This window comes from Acanthochromis polyacanthus, chromosome 7 (assembly GCF_021347895.1).
Source record: "Acanthochromis polyacanthus isolate Apoly-LR-REF ecotype Palm Island chromosome 7, KAUST_Apoly_ChrSc, whole genome shotgun sequence".
In the NCBI taxonomy this organism is placed as follows: Eukaryota; Metazoa; Chordata; class Actinopteri; family Pomacentridae; genus Acanthochromis; species Acanthochromis polyacanthus.
In genome coordinates, this window is record NC_067119.1 from 6863442 (window position 1) to 6881392 (window position 17951).

General features: G+C 37.6%; 1 protein-coding gene across 1 annotated transcript in view; it reads right to left on the reverse strand.

Moving 5' to 3' along the window:
* Positions 1 to 5777: 5777 nt before the first annotated feature.
* Positions 5778 to 17951, reverse strand: part of smarca2 (SWI/SNF related, matrix associated, actin dependent regulator of chromatin, subfamily a, member 2) — a 73561-nt gene continuing 61387 nt past the window's right edge. The window contains exons 32-34 of the mRNA XM_022195043.2: positions 14663 to 14786; positions 12982 to 13115; positions 5778 to 9056 (exon numbers count right to left, since the gene is read on the reverse strand). Of these exons, the coding sequence (XP_022050735.2) occupies positions 9021 to 9056; positions 12982 to 13115; positions 14663 to 14786 (294 nt within the window). The 3' untranslated portion in view covers positions 5778 to 9020. The remainder of the gene's footprint in view (positions 9057 to 12981; positions 13116 to 14662; positions 14787 to 17951) is intronic.

Genomic DNA, 17951 nt, shown 5'->3' on the forward strand with positions numbered 1-17951 from the left:
ATGTCATGTGAAATGTGACAAAAACATCATAGTTTAGTATGTTGTCCAAAATGTCACTAAAACGTCATAGTTTAGTATGTCGTCCAAAATGTCACAAAAACGTCATAGTTTAGTATGTCGTCCAAAATGTTACAAAAACGTCATAGCTTAGTATGTCGTCCAAAATGTCACTGAAACGTCATAGTTTAGCATGTCGTCCAAAATGTCACTAAAGCGTCATAGATTAGTATGTCGTCCAAAATGTCACTAAAACGTCATAATTTAGTATGTCGTCCAAAATGTCACAAAAACGTCATAGTTTTATTATGTCGTCCAAAATGTCACAAAAACGTCATAGTTTAGTATGTCGTCCAAAATGTCACTTAAATGTCATAGTATGTCATCCAAAATGTCACAAAAACGTCATAGTTTAGTATGTCGTCCAAAATGTCACAAAAATGTCATAGCTTAGTATGTCGTCCAAAATGTCACAAAAACGTCATAATTTACTATGTCGTCCAAAATGTCACAAAAACGTCATAATTTAGTATGTCGTCCAAAATGTCAGAAAAACGTCATAGTTTAGTATGTCGTCCAAAATGTCACAAAAACGTCATAATTTACTATGTCGTCCAAAATGTCACAAAAACGTCATAGTTTAGTATGTCATCGAAAATGTCACTAAAACGTCATAGTTTAGTATATCGTCCAAAATGTCACTAAAACGTCATAATTTACTATGTCGTCCAAAATGTCACTAAAACGTCATAGTTTAGTATGTCGTCCAAAATGTCACTAAAACGTCATAGTTTAGTATGTCGTCCAAAATGTCACATAAACGTCATAGTTTAGTATGTCGTCCAAAATGTCACTAAAATGTCATAGTTTAGTATGTCGTCCAAAATGTCACTAAAATGTCATAATTTAGTATGTCGTCCAAAATGTGACAAAAACATCATAGTTTAGTATGTCGTCCAAAATGTGACAAAAACATCATAGTTTAGTATGTCGTCCAAAAAGTGACAAAAACGTCATAGTTTAGTATGTCGTCCAAAATGTCACTAAAACGTCCAAAATGTCACAAAAACGTCATAATTTAGTATTTCGTCCAAAATTTCACAAAAACGTCATAGTTTAGTATGTCATCGAAAATGTCACAAAAACGTCAGTTTAGTATGTCGTCGAAAATGTCACTGAAACGTCATAGTTTAGTATGTCGTCCAAAATGTCACTGAAACGTCATAGTTTAGCATGTCGTCCAAAATGTCACTAAAACGTCATAGTTTAGCATGTCGTCCAAAATGTGACAAAAATGTCGTAGTTTAGTGTGGCGTCCAAAATGTCACAAAAACGTTGTTTAGTATGTCATCCAAAATTTCATAAAAATTTCATAGTTTAATATGTCATCCAAAATTTCACAAAAATGTCATAGTTTAGTATGTCGTCCAAAATGTCACTGAAACGTCATAATTTAGTATGTCGTCCAAAATGTCACAAAAACGTCATAGTTTAGTATGTCGTCCAAAATGTCACAAAAACGTCATAGTTTAGTATGTCATCCAAAATGTGACAAAAACGTCATAGTTTAGTATGTCGTCCAAAATGTCACTAAAATGTCATAGTTTAGTATGTTGTCCAAAATGTGACAAAAACATCATAGTTTAGTATGTCGTCCACAATTTGACAAAAATGTCGTAGTTTAGTGTGGCGTCCAAAATGTCACAAAAACGTTGTTTAGTATGTCATCCAAAATTTCACAAAAATTTCATAGTTTGTCATCCAAAATTTCACAAAAATGTCATAGTTTAGTATGTCGTCCACAATTTGACAAAAATGTCGTAGTTTAGTGTGGCGTCCAAAATGTCACAAAAACGTTGTTTAGTATGTCATCCAAAATTTCATAAAAATTTCATAGTTTGTCATCCAAAATTTCACAAAAATGTCATAGTTTAGTATGTCGTCCAAAATGTCACTGAAACGTCATAGTTTAGTATGTCGTCCAAAATGTCACAAAAACGTCATAGTTTAGCATGTCGTCCAAAATGTGACAAAAACATCATAGTTTAGTATGTCGTCCAAAATGTCACTAAAATGTCATAGTTTAGCATGTCGTCCAAAATGTGACAAAAACATCATAGTTTAGTATGTCGTCCAAAATGTCACTAAAACGTCATAGTTTAGTATGTCGTCCAAAATGTCACAAAAACATCAGTTTAGTATGTCGTCCAAAATGTCACTAAAATGTCATAGTTTAGTATGTCGTCCAAAATGTCACAAAAACGTCATAGTTTAGTATGTCGTCCAAAATGTCACAAAAACGTCATAATTTACTATGTCGTCCAAAATGTCACAAAAACGTCATAGTTTAGTATGTCATCGAAAATGTCACAAAAACGTCATAGCGAGGGACAGGCGGTGCATGGGCACCGACGGTGCCGAGGGACAGGCGGTGCATGGGCACAGACGGTGCCGAGGACAGGCGGTGCAAGGGCACAGACGGTGCCGAGGACAGGCGGTGCAAGGGCACCGACTGTCCAAGGCACCGCGGTGCCTAGAACCCTATTGAAACCCTAGGGTTTCAATAGTTTAGTATGTCGTCCAAAATGTCACTAAAATGTCATAGTTTAGTATGTTGTCCAAAATGTGACAAAAACGTCATAGTTTAGTATGTTGTCGAAAATGTCACAAAAACGTCATAGTTTAGTATGTCGTCCAAAATGTCACAAAAACGTCATAATTTACTATGTCATCGAAAATGTCACAAAAACGTCATAGTTTAGTATGTCGTCCAAAATGTGAAACAAACGTCATAGTTTAGTATGTCATGTGAAATGTGACAAAAACATCATAGTTTAGTATGTCGTCCAAAATGTCACATAAACGTCATGGTTTAGTATGTCGTCCAAAATGTCACAAAAACGTCAGTTTAGTATGTCGTCCAAAATGTAACGAAAACGTCATAGTTTAGTATGTCGTCCAAAATGTCACAAAAACGTCATAGTTTAGTATGTCGTCCAAAATGTCACAAAAACGTCATAGTTTAGTATGTCATCGAAAATGTCACAAAAACGTCATAGTTTAGTATGTCGTCCAAAATGTCACTAAAATGTCATAGTTTAGTATGTTGTCCAAAATGTGACAAAAACGTCATAGTTTAGTATGTCGTCCAAAATGTCACAAAAACGTCATAATTTACTATGTCGTCCAAAATGTCACAAAAACGTCATAGTTTAGTATGTCATCGAAAATGTCACAAAAACGTCATAGTTTAGTATGTCATGTGAAATGTGACAAAAACATCATAGTTTAGTATGTCGTCCAAAATGTCACATAAACGTCATAGTTTAGTATGTCGTCCAAAATGTCACAAAAACGTCAGTTTAGTATGTCGTCCAAAATGTAACGAAAACGTCATAGTTTAGTATGTCGTCCAAAATGTCACAAAAACGTCATAGTTTAGTATGTCGTCCAAAATGTCACAAAAACGTCATAGTTTAGTATGTAGTCCAAAATGTCACAAAAACGTCATAGTTTAGTATGTCGTCCAAAATGTCACAGTTTAGTATGTAGTCCAAAATGTCACTAAAACGTCATAGTTTAGTATGTCGTCCAAAATGTCACAAAAACGTCATAGTTTAGTATGTAGTCCAAAATGTGACAAAAACGTCAGTTTAGTATGTCGTCCAAAATGTAACGAAAACGTCATAGTTTAGTATGTCATGTGAAATGTGATAAAAACATCATAGTTTAGTATGTCGTCCAAAATGTCACAAAAACGTCATAGTTTAGTATGTAGTCCAAAATGTCACAAAAACGTCATAGTTTAGTATGTAGTCCAAAATGTCACAAAAACGTCATAGTTTAGTATGTCGTCCAAAATGTCACAAAAACGTCATAGTTTAGTATGTCGTCCAAAATGTCACAAAAACGTCATAGTTTCGCATGTGGTCCAAAATGTAACGAAAACGTCATAGTTTAGTATCTCTACACCAAAGCTGGAACAAAAGTGGGAGACAACGACCGTGTGGTGACTAAAAATGGTTTATTGTAACGCAAAGCCACCCACCAAGTGCACTACAGATCACAAAGTGACACTCAGAATAATGCGGCTTGAGCCCCTGGAGGATAAAGCTTCTGTCAAAGAACCAGATGCTGGAAGTGAGGCAGGCTTTATGCAGTTTGAGTCACTTGATCCCAGGTGTGGCTCAATCAGCTGATGACTGTCCTTCAGCTCTGAAAGGAAAAGAGAGAACACCTGGTGCCCAGGTGGAGGGTCGTCTCAAGTATGTCATCCAAAAGTCACTAAAACGTCCAAAATGTGACAAAAATGTCATAATTTAGTATGTCGTCCAAAATGTGACAAAAACGTCATAGTTTAGTGTCTTGTCCAAAATATCACTAAAATGAGACTGACCAATCCGGCCTTTGTGGTCAAACAGCTGCTAAAAAAAAACACTACTAAGACAATGCAGCAACCAGAAGAGATTTGTTTGGACCAATAAACACCAGGAATGGACATTAGACCAGTGGACATCTGTGCTTTGGCCTGATGAGTTCAAATTTGAGGTTTTTGGTTTCACATGCCGTGTCTTTGTGAGACCAGAATAGAATAGAATAGAATGCCTTTATTGTCACTATACACAAGTACAATGAGATTTCGAGCATCTCCATCAGTGCATGATACATGTAATAAAAATCACAAAAAAGTATAAGTTAAAACAGTATAAAAGAATAAAAAGTGCATGGTCAGTGTGATATTGCACATTTGAATAGTCCGTATTGCACAAGGTGAACGGATGGTCTCTACATTCATGTTTCCCACCATGACGCATGGAGGAGGTGGTGTGATGGTGTCGGGGTGCTTTGCTTGTGACAGTGTTTGGGATTTATTCAAAGTTGAAGCACACTGAACCAGCATGTTAACCACAGCATCCTGCAGCGACATGACATCCCATCCAGTTTAGTTTAGTTGGACCATCACTTATTTTTCTACAGGACAATGACCCCAAACACACCTCCAGGCTGAGTAAGGGCGATTTGACCAAGAAGGAGAGTGATGGAGTGCTGCGCCAGATGACCTAAACCCAATCCAGATGGTTTGGGATGAGATGGACTGCAGAGTGAAGGCAAAAGGACCAACCAGTGCTCAGCCTCTCTGGGAACTCCAGGACTGTTGGAAAACCATTTCAGGTTCTACCTCCTGAAGCTCATGGAGAGAATGCCAAGAGTGTGTGAAACAGTAATCAAAGCAAAGGGTGGCTAATTTGAATATAAAATCTAAAACATGTTTCGACTTCACACTTTACTACATAATTCCATGTGTGTTCATTCATAGTTTTGATGCCTTCACTGAGAATCTACAATGTAAATAGTCATGAAAATAAAGAAAAGTCCAAACTTCTGACCGGTAGTTTAATTCTCTGCCTCCTTGAGAATTCAACTCTGTAATTAATCTGTAAAGCACATTTTAAAGATGCAGCCACAGTGAAATACAGGCTGACAGGTGATTAATTTATTGTGATCAGCCATGAAGTACCATCATCAGGTCTGTCTGCGTGGGTCAAAACAATCAGCTATAGATCGTTTCATCATCGAAACACTGAAAAATGGATTATTGGACTTGTCAGCCCGAGAGAGGTGGACCGAATCAGTGAAAAAGTAAGAAAGTGCACTACTTCCAACTCTTTTTCTCATTAAAATGCACAATAAATTCCATTAACGCCATGCATGGTAAAACCTGTTTACATGTATAAACACTACAGGTGCAAGAACACAGAATAAGTGAACAAGGAGACGTATTTTGTGCTGAAAATCAGTGATATTTATTTATTTGCCCTGGGCTATGACATACAACCACAAAGACACTGTGCAAAGAAAGCAAAGATTAAGTCACACTTACGGAGAGTCGGCGAGCACATTTTACACAAACAAACAAAAAAGATATATCTGCAGTATATTTCCAAAAAGAGTTCATGCTACAAACGACAAGATAAACCGATAAAGTGAGGGCTTGGAGCTAATTCACAAGGAAACACAAACACCTCAATCAAAATGTAGAAATCAATACATTGTTTAAAATATACCGTTATAGTCATTCAAAGCTTAAATCTCAGAACGCTGTTTTGTCATATTTGTTGTTGTCAGCCGCCTTTAAAAGTCTGCAAAAAAAACATCCAGCAAAGACTTGTTTTTATTTTCTCTGAACGCTACATGTTCTGCTACGATGGACGCCGAATCAAATCCAAGATGTTCCCGTTAATCTGCCTCTCTGAAATGACATCTTGCTCTCTTAAGGCAGGCTTCTCACTCAAAATAACCAAAACGTTTCTGTTTGTGAATGAGAAAATGAGGCTGATACACAACTTGTTGAAAGAATAAAGAATACATGAAACACGTGGACTTGCCTAAATGAAGGATGAGTACATTTTAGTTACTAAAAGCGCTTTAAAAAGCATTCAGCATGTATGGCATCAACTATAAATATAATCGTTTTAGGTACATTCGCCTGTGCTTTCACAAACGTGGTGTTTTAGGATTTGACCGTTAGCTAAACCCCGACATTTGACGACTAGAAATTCTCATGTTGCTCAGGTTTTTTTTACCAGCCGTGACTTTTTTTTAGCTAATAGATCCTTCCACCTCCAATCCAAACCATTAAAAACATGTAAAGATGTGATAAATTTCACACAGTTATGCTGATGCCCACTTAATAGTGATAATTCCTAAAGAAATGACACAGAAACCTCAGTCAAATAAAGATCAGAGCATCAGTAAGATCAGGTAGACGTGAACATTTGGACTGCAGAGATCCTTCATGAGCAGTTTTAGTGGAAGTAGCTTCTCATTTTAACCTGTGATGTGTTACTTAAAGGAACATTTTGCCAAGAGGAACCTACTCGTGTTCCATTCATAGCAGCTGGTTTTAAGATCCACAGAGTATTTTCTATATTTCTGAAGGCAACTGTGGCAGCCTAGACACTACTTTATTGGTTAATGTTGAGAAAGTGGTGTCCAAAAATGAAAAATATGCCCGTATTATTAAAAATATCTTCTTTTTGAACCATTTTGGAACTAGCTGGGTTATGGTATCTGCTCATATTTTTGTTTATGGACTACAGCTTGTCTTAAAGATGAAAAAGTTTAAAGCAAATCAGAGATAGATGAGTAGAAGACCTCTGATGATCTAATAGTGGCTTAATTAGCAACATCCATTCACTTTTTAATTCTTCTAGCTGAGACAAACTTGTACAAAGAGTCTAAAATAATCACATAAATATGAATGCTGACATGTCCAAGTGAAGGCATCTTCACCAGTTTTGATCCATGTAGATAAACATAGAGGTTAATAGATCCTGGATCGATATGTTCGTCCTTAAACTAGCTTTTAATAAAGTGTCCATTAACCCAAATTAACATGGCTTGGTTAGTAGTTAAAGCCAGTTAAACCTTGATTACACCACTGATGTTCTCATGTTGTACGTACGAATTCCACACTACTCCCGTAGTCCACATGGAGACACATTTTGCACCGTTTGACAGCAGATCTACGTGGACTTTTGTAGCCAAACATGCTAACAACTGCAGCTTTCACTTGAGCAGATTTCCTCACTTCCTGTTTTCCCAAATGCCCCTACAGCTACTGTAACGTAACATCGCCGTAATGCTGCCCCTGAACCTTTGATTGTCTTGTTGCAGTGTTGCTTCAATAGACTTCATGCTGCAGAGGATTGTGGGTCAGAAAAGCTACTACAGAGTGTGACGGTGTAGCAGGACATCCTGGTGTTTCTACTTGACAAAATATGGGATGATTTCCTGGCATACTATGTCGTCTGTGTTTTCCAGTGTACCGTTTTAGGTAAGCTAAGCACAGAGTTCACATATGTTGTGAATTTAAATTGAGTAGTAAAGTATTTCTATTCAGTCAGCAGAGGGGCTGGAAATGTGTAAAAAATAACCGTCATCTTTAGCATTATGGAATTTTCCCATAGATTTTTATTCAGGATGGTTTAAATGGACGTCTCTTCATTATAACGTCTAATTTAAAACATTAGTTGACAGAGTTTGCTGGTCTTAAAGCGACATTTAATTAGAACGTTATAAATTAAAGCTACATGTTGTGCAAAGAAAAAAAATCGAATGTGTAAATCGCAATTTTAGTGGGAATTAATAATTAAAAATCTAACAATTTTTGCATTTCCCTTCCACTGAGTGAATAACTACATCCAGAAATGTGCTTTTTGCTGCCAAACAGGCGTGTTTCCCTACATCTACAAAATGATATTTATAGGTCAAGGCATCTCTTTAGCACCAAAATGCTTTGTTTAATCTTCTATAATTTGGATATTACATGTGTTTATAATAATTTATTAATTGTTGTAAAAATCACTTATGAGTTGTAGTGACATTTGTAAGTTTATCAGCTGGACACAAAAAAATGTTAAATCCTTTAATTAAATGTTGCTGGTTTGTGAATGCTAGATACGGTTGCTAAGCTGTGATTGGCCAGTCGCTGCAGGTGGGCGGGGCTTAGTTAACGGTCGGTTTCTCTACGTTTGAACATTTGGCACTGTGCACATTTGGAAGTTACGTTTCTAAAACTGATTGCCGTTTCCTCTCACCAGTGACTCCAGATTAGCTGAGATTGGTTAGATTTTTTTTTTTTTCACATTTCATAAGTGTAGATATTAAGGTTTTTATTAGGTGCAAGCAAGCCGGTACAAATAAAGCAAAAGCGCGTAATAGAATGGCCAATGTTTTTTTTTTCTCCATACAGAATTTCATGTGCTTTGTCGAAGCACGGAGTTAAAAAATAGACTAGAAAAGTGTCTTAAAAACAGGAGTATAAGCTGATTGGTATTGCTATACGTTACTGATGGTTAGTAATACATTTCAAAGCTGGTGGGAGAAGACGACACGCACTACAGACGGATGAATTAAGACGTAGAAAACACAGAAGATGAACCTGAACAGCCATGAAAGGTACTGTCCTTATTGTTTAGAAGCGCCATGAACGACATCCTCCTGTCCTCGTCTGTCCTTCCTCATTCGTCGTCGCTTTTGCTCTTGTCCGACTGATCCTGTGGAGAGAAAAGATGAGCGGCGTTAAGCAGGAGGAGGATTTAAAGGCAGATGCAGACGGAACAGCGTGATGGAGGTTTATGGTCTGCAGGGCAACAACAAAAGGCGGCAAACCCAACGAGTCACCGCCGTGAAATAAGAGACGGAGCTCCACAGAGGAGAGGAAGGTCCTCACATCCACTCCTGCTTTGATTCTGATCCTGGACTGAAGCCAGCGAGGAGTCAGGCTCAGAATCATTCTCACCAGGACATCTGTAGTCTCACAGTAACGTGGCCTTCAGCTCTGAGGTTCAGTGTAAACAGCTCAGACACCCTCACACTGAGTTCAGACCTCCAGCTGCCCTCTCAGGACGAGAATCAACCACAAGCTACCGGAGAGAAAAGGATTCATCGTCACCGTAGATTAATTAGGCCTCGTGTTGTCCTGTGGGTCAAACTGACCCGTTTTAAAGTTTGAAAATATGGGGGGAAAAAATATTAATTTCACAGTGAAAACTTCCACATTTTAGACATTTTTGGGAAATTTTTGAACATTTTTTGGTGCAAAAAAAGAAATGCTAAAAAAAAATTGTTTCTTTAAGAACATTCACAAAAAAAAAAACAAAGCCGTGTTTAATCAGTGGAGGCATAAAAATGATAGTTAATGAGATTTCCTGTCTCCAGACTTTAGGGAAACGATGCAACTGGTGCATGAAGCAACGCAACAGAGCAACTGGTCAGCAGACCACCGACATCTGAAGGACACGACTTAGATCACAACATCGTCCACATTCTGGACACAAAACGCTGACAGTTTGAGAAAAGAGTGAAGGAAACCAGCTGTGTTAAACCAGTACATCCATCTGCAAACAGGAGAGGTCTACAGCACCACTTATCAGTTAGTAACACAGTCCTGACTGTCCTCTAAACACAAACAGTGTCCATTCAGTCACTGCATGCTGTCTTCTTGTTTCGCTTTAAATGCTGAAGTCTTGGATGATTCAGAGTTCTGCTACAGCCAATTTAACAGCGATTAACTGCCTGCTCCGTGGCTTTCCAGGTGTGAAACAGCTGCAGATTGGACATCCGGAACGAAACCAGGAGGACGGTAATGAGTGGGATGGAGATGCACTGTGCTGCTGTGACTCATTTCTCCAGATTTCATAAAAAGAAGAGAAAAAGCCACATATGCTGCTTCTGTGTGCTTTCCTGAGCTGTGGGAGCCAAATATTAGTTTTTCTCAGATCCCAAGTTCCTGTTCAACGAAAAAAAAAAAAAAAAACTTATTTTGGCACAACTGCCTGCCTGTTTCTACACTATAAATGGAACACACTAGGTAATGCACGAGTCACTACATGCAGAAATGTTGAGCAAACTTTCATAAACTGAAGTATGTTGTGTGTCCTAACATGACTGTATAAGATCGACGTCTTGTGATTAAACAGCATCTACGACTTCACTGTTTGCCCTCTAATTTGTTGGCAGGCTGCTGTTTTGATAGAGAAAAAGAAAAGTGTAAGCCTGTTTGACAGCACTGTTAGAAATGAACACATCAAACACACCTTAGGCAGAGCTGTACATGCAGCACCGTGCTGAATCACAGTCCTCATGTTTGTTGTGCTGCAGATTCTCATCACTTCACAACACAACGGTTTGTGTCTTATTCAGCCTCTGAGCCTGCTGCCAAGTATTTTTACCTTTGTGCCACATAATGCTGCAAAAATAGTCTTTTATGGAAAATATTTAACCCTGTAAAACCCACTGTTGCAAAAATAATTTTTAATTATCATTTTTTATTATTTATATCTGAATAAATATATATTATTTTTGCGGGTTTTTTTTCCTATCGTTGGGTTTTACAGATTTTATATATGTATAGAGAGAATATTTTAATTAGAAAAAACTATTAGTTTTTATAATTCACATATGAATATATATTATTTTTGCTTATTTTTCTATTTATTTGGGTTTTACACACACAAAATTATTTGTTTTTATCATTTATATAAAAATAGTTTCTTTGGCTCATTTTTTCTAGATTTGGATTGCACATGGTCATTAATTAAATTCAAATGTGGAATTAAAACTACAAACATAAACAACTTCATTTTGACTAGTCCAGACTACAAACTGACTAAAACATAATTCTAGCAAGTCAAAATGACAATTAGCAGCATCTGTAATTGGGTTTTTACTAGTCAAAATAAAAGTTGTAGAGATTTTAAGACTAGTCTTGCGATCCTTCCCATTAGATGTTGGTCCAGAACAATCAGTCGCTGTGGTGGGTCAGAGAAAGAGCTTTGTGGTTTGATTTTACTAGAACTTTGGTTGCTCTGACATGAGGGTAAATGGTCCATGTGGCATTAGAGATGCAGTATGTCAGAAAAACAAGCTTTATATGGCTTACAGCATGACGACAGATGTCTGCCACATGCTTCCACAGGGCAAAAACCCCAATTTAAAATATCTGTAATTACTTTTTGACTCGACAGAACTGTAGTACAGGATATCTACACTATCTGTATGATCAGTTGGAACTTAATTTAAGGCAGGGGTGTCAGACTCACATTCAGCCCAATCTGATCAGAAGTGGGCCGAACCAGTCATATCAGAGCATAATAACCTATAAAAAATAATGAAAACTTAAATTTTTTCCCTTTGTTTTAATGCAAAGTTTTGTAAAAACTACCTTTTTTTTTTTTTTACAAAACTTTACAAACCATTTGAAATTTCTTAATAAAAATCAGTGTAGTTTTAACAATATTACGCCTCAGTTCATCATATTTACACATTACAACTAACAGATCACAGATTACCTACAAAAAACATTCAGTCTCAGGCATCTGGAACTGCACAGTGTTTAACTTTAGGATCAAAACAACTCGTCAAGATCTAGAGATTTACATTAATTTCCACATCTGACCACAACATCACACAAATTAAAGTGGGAACTATTAAGGAAGAAGGTTAATTTATCCTCCTGCCTTGTAAATGTAGAAAATTTATATATGTAAAAACAAATACATAAAAGTTGTGGCAGCAGAGCGGACAAACTTAAAAAGACAGTTACTTTCATTGAAAAACTGCAGGGAATGTCGTCTCTGTCATCTTTACGCTTTGTGAAGTTGTACTGCAGGCCGGACTGGACCCTCTGACCGCATGTTTGACAGCCCTGATTTAAGGTAAAGGCCAGGAAGATTCTTTGAATTGAGGGAAATTAAAAAGGTCTTAAAATACAATTATGACGACTCAGAATCAAATTGCAGATGTCTGAAAACTGCTTCTCAAATGTGAGCTGGAGACACCACGCAGCTGATTCGTCCTCTGGGAAAAAGAAGGCGTGGATATTTGAAATGTTCTCTTTTTAACTATCTGCACTACATATCCAGACTAGCCATTAAATATTAAAACATTCTGCTTGTTAATTACAGGCACTGCTGACAAATCACATTACAAACAGTGAAGACGTAAATGAGAATCTTTTCCACATCCATTATTTATCATATCGTTTTAAATCTGATTTTTTGTTCCTGCCTTTTACATTTGAAGATTTGTTTGCGGCTGACGTCAAGCACTTTTTAGTGAAGTTTTTTATTATTATTGTTACAGTAATTCTGTGTTCAATCACCGTCATTAAATCCTAATCTGTAGTTTTTACATTAGACGACACCTACAGCACATCACATCGACAGCACGGCTAAGCATCTTGAATGTTTGACGACATTCTCTTTGCCAGAAAAATGTACTTTTGTGTGCTGCTGTTTGTACAAAACGTTCCAATAAACGTACTGTAAACATGAAGGACGATGTGAGAAGTTTACTGCTGCGAGTGAGAAAACTGTAGAACTATTTGTTAGGTTGTAATCCATGCCAGCAGCTTTTCCCGCTGAAGGATCGCTGTGGTAGTTTTACTTGTAATCTGCATTTTAAACGACGGTGACCTACGTTATCGTCCTGGTCGTCGTCGCTGTCGTCGTCGCTGACCACCGGCTTGGCCTTCCCTCGGCTCTGCCTCTTCTTGCCTTTGTCGTGGCCTCGAGCCTCCCTGCTCAGCTTGATCTTGACCCGTACGGACTTGGCTGAATGAAACAAGAGGAGAGCGGGAGGAATTAAAACAACGTCTTCCGCAGCAGCCGTTAGTCATCGTCTGCTCAGACGGGAGATGTAAATAACACTCATCTAGCACCCACATGCAGGCTCAAAGGGAATTAGGTCTGGAATCGCTGAGTTCTGTCTGGCATAAACAGACAACCACAAAAAATGAGTCTGTATATTTGTCTGAACAATTCTGATAATTATTTCAGCAGAGGATCATGTTTTTCTTTCTTTGCTGTTTTACATCTTTTTAACTTGTACACGACTGTTCAAAAGTTTTGGGTCATCCAGACAAATTCATGTTTTCCATGAAAACTCACACTTTCATTCATGTGCTAACATAACTGAACAAGGGTTTTCTAATCATCAATGAGCCTTTCAACACCGTTAGCTAACACAATGTAGCATTAGAACACAGGCGTGATGGTTGCTGGAAATGTTCCTCTGTACCCCTATGGAGATGTTCCAGTAAAAATCAGCCTCTTATTTACCCCATTAACAATGTCTAGACAGGATTTCTGATTCATTTAATGTTATCGTGATTGAAAAAAAACCTGCTTTTCTTTCAAAAATAAGAAGATTTCTAAATGATCCCAAACTTTTGAACAGTTGTGTATATCCGTGGCTTTGGGTCTGTTATTTGAAAAATAAAAATCTAAAAACGTGAAATGTGGATTTACTTTTTTCTTTATTTTATACACCAAAAAAGTCTTCTTCATCATCATCAAAAATAGTGAAAAGAATCCGTTTCAACTGTATTGGTAAATATAGGATTTCTGATATTATTATTATTTTCGATATTACTGATAAACAAAGTCCTAACATGGTTCATTTATAATTTTTGATAATTATTATTTTTACTTATTTTACTTTCTTGGCATCTTCTGATCACAGTTTGGAATACTTTTGGGAATACAATTTAGTGTTTACTCCAGGATTTTTTTCAGCAGCACCAGACCCAATTAACTGAAGCTTCCGATATATTACATGTTTCAAGGACGCGCTCTCGCGAGTAATTAACATCGTATTAACCCGACGTATCAAAGAGTAGATACTGAGCAAGATAGTTATCTGGAGTTTACTTCAGTACTCACGAGTACCAGACACAGTGCAGGACTGCTGTGAAGGCGGAGATGTGCGGCAGTGAATTTGCGACAATAAAAAAAAAGAAAGAAAAAGAAATTTGAAGCAATTTAAAGTCTCGGCAGCTAGGATGTACGAACGGCGGGGCCGCCACGTCTAAATGAATGTAGAGGAAACACTGCTATTGATAAAATCTCCACCTCATTCAGGCCTAATCTTGATTTTTAACCTATTTTACCCCATGTTTACAGTAAACATTCTCCTCCCTAAGTGCAGTTAAAATTTAACTTCTCACTCGTATCTTTGATGCTCTGTTACAGTCAGAAGGCGGCAGCAGTCCACGCTGCTCCCAGCAGGACGGTGGTGAATATTAAATCAGAGCAGCACTCGGTGGGTTTACAGTGTGGAATTTAAATGAAGGTAGTCGTTGTGTGTTTGTGCGTCTCACCCTCGGCTTCTGATTCATCGTCATCTTCGTCGTCATCGCTGTCATCCTCGCTCTCCTCGTCCTTGGCGATTTTCTGTCTGGCACTCTTGAATACAGACTGAAGAACAATGGAGTCCTCGTATATCTGTAGGGAAGGCAAATACAGAGGACGCTTCAGTGGTTAGTCACACTGGAAGATGTAGGAAGGAATAATAAAAGAGAGGACATTAAGCTTTAATGGGCAGAAAATGGAGTAAAAATGGCAGGTTTAAGGATGGGAATAGAATAAGCAGCAGTTATGATTAATCTGTGGGGACGTGGCATTTCAGACCTCGGGGCTGAAATGTAGACTTTTCCCTAAAAAGAAACAGAACAGTGCTCTGTTCTTTTTGGCTTTCTGTCTGGGCTTTTATTCTCCGTGGGTCGTTGGGCTGCTGCACTGCATTATGGGCGATCCCTGTTGGAAAACAAGATCAAACCAAAACAACCTTTTTCAACAAGGTCATCCAACTCTGAATAATAGCAAAGACTAAGAAAACAAGTTCAGGACAAAAGCTCAACAAACATGAGTAAGAAACTTGCAAGTTACGTCCCTGGAAAATAGAACTTCACCAACTAAGAGCAATTTAATTTTTTTAAAAGGCACCTCACATAATAAGTGAGACATGATTTAAAAAATTAATCTAGTTAATTACAGATTTTGTAATTAATTAATCACAATATCGCATTTGTCAAATAGCAATATTTGACACAAAGTTTTTCAATTCAAATAAATTTTGGTTGAGAGTTGAATCAATGAATAGACCTATACATGTTTAGAATTTAACATTTATAAGAGTAATACAATTTTAAAATGGGACATAAAGAAAAAAGTGATTGATTATTAAAAGCCCAGATTTAGTGAAGTTTTTCCATTGTATGGCACATAAACATAAGTAGGGTCTGACAAATGGTGTCATTCTGATGGTCCCCTTTTTTAGGAATATAATTATTTATGAACAAAAATATTTTTTCATAAACTAAAAGTTTACAATTAAGTTAATAAAATAGACATTTTGTGGTTTAAGTTATTCAAGTAAATTCTTGTTTAATGTTTATTTATCTGCATTTTTCATCTATCTGCTACATTAACAGATTACTGTTAACTCAAAGTGCAATTATAGCGAATATATTCAACATTTTACGACTTTTTGTAAACTCAAGCACTGTCAATGTCTTCTAAAGTGGGCTATTATGGGATGGCTACACCGTTAGCAGGACTGTTGTAGCTAACGTTAGCTCTGGTGCTAACAGCAACAGGTTCAGCATTGAAGTGATGCCGTGATCAGTCAACTCTTTGTTGCACAATTTTGCAAACAAACACGCTTTTATCCAAACTGACATGGGGAAGCTTTTTAAAAGAAAACTTTCCTCCTGACAAGCTCAATGTGTTCTCCTCCTCCTTCACTGTTCAACAGACATTCTTGTGGACTGACGTCACTCCTGTGTATCTTCTTCATGGCTGCAAACAGACTTTAGGTTTATTATCGCCTCCTACTGGGATGGAGTGTTCATCAGTTACTGGTGTGCCAGAAATAAAGGAACTGAGAAAGGTGCAATTAAATGTGTTATTTATTTTTAACGTTATATTTTTCTGTAATTAATTCATCGAAATTAACGCATTACAGTCCCAGTCCTAATAAGTCAAATTTATTAGAAAAATCCAACAAATCCAAGTTTTCCTTTGAGCAAGCTCTCAACAACAGAGGTAAAGCTCTTTTTTTGATTAACTCAGTAACAGTTTGCTCTAAAAATGCCAGCTTTAAGTGGAAAACGTGTTTGCAGGGGTCATGATGTGTCTCATTAACAGTCTAAAACTCAAACATTCACTTTACAGACAACGAGCCGTGAGTGTTGATTACGTCTGCATTGGATTCTTCCTTTTTTACGCACGGCTGACACACTGACATTTGCTGGGACCAACTCGGCATTCAGAATAATTGTTTCCCCTCAGCAAAGGTCTCAGTGAGTCATCTCATTCTGCACAGAAGCAAAAAATAAACTGAATAATACAGAATTCTGAGCTGTGAGGCAGGATTTGGGATTAGAAGTGAGGAAACTTTCGGTTTAACTGAGGACAACTCATGCTGAACACCTTAATGTTGTGACTCAGTCTGCCTGCTAAAGGCCAGTGATGGTGTGGCAGCTTTGCCAAACCTGCAGTCAAAATTCAATTCTGGATCAAAAGTTGGAGGCATCAAAAAGTTCTCAAGAAAGAGTCTTTATGCAGCCTTCAGAGTCTGACGTCTTCTTAGTCCGCCAAGGAACGTAGTGGAGTTATGTAACAATCGCTGTACGTTTTTCTGTCTGTTAGCAACATTACTCAAAAATGGACTAACAGATTTAGATGAAATTTTCAGGGAATGTCAGAAATGACACAAAGATCAAGTGATTAGATTTTGGCAGTGATGCGGCTTATAGTCTGGATCCACGGATTTGTTAAAGATTTCTGAATCATTGCCAGATAGCAGCACGGCGTCACTGTAACCATGACAACAAGTGAACACTACGTCAGCTGCCTGCTGAAGATCACATGACTGTGATCCGGCTACAAATCCACCGCTGAGGACTTATCAGGACTTATCCATTGGAAATAATACAACTGAGCAGCCTTGGAGGAGTACTGAGCTCTCTGAGTGTTTTTCTTGTATACTTTAGCAAACTTCTTCTAAACACTCCTCTTCTGTTCTGGAAAGCAATGACTCATCGTCTCAAGACCCAATCAGAATGTACATGATGTAATCGTATCAAAAGTTTAACCACCTCCTGTTTTTATTTCAGCTAGGTTGGCATTATTTCTGCTTAGCTCAGTGTGACGAGTGCAGACAAAGAGAGGGCATGAACTTCCTGTCTTATGCCTTATATGGGCTTCTGCTGGGTTGCCGCCTTCCACAGGAGTATTTAGTGTCTGCATGAATTCAGCTGATCCATTAGGTCTTCCAGTCTTATCATTGTTTGTTTGTTCTGTGAACATTAAACAGCTGCAGCCCATCCAGAACGCTGCTGCTAGAGTTTTAACCAGGATGCAGAGATCTGAACACATCACACCACTTCTAAAATGTCTGCTGATTATGTTCTCCACCAGCATCATTTCCTGTAGCAGCTCTTTACCATCACACATATTTATACTCCTCATTGCTCTCCATTAAAACAACCTGTTCAGTGAAGGAGCTGAACACCATCGGTTCATTTTGTGCAGAAGTAGAGTCACATGAAGTGATAAACGGCCACTTTTATGTAGACGAGCTGAGAGTTTGAGTTAACAAAGAAA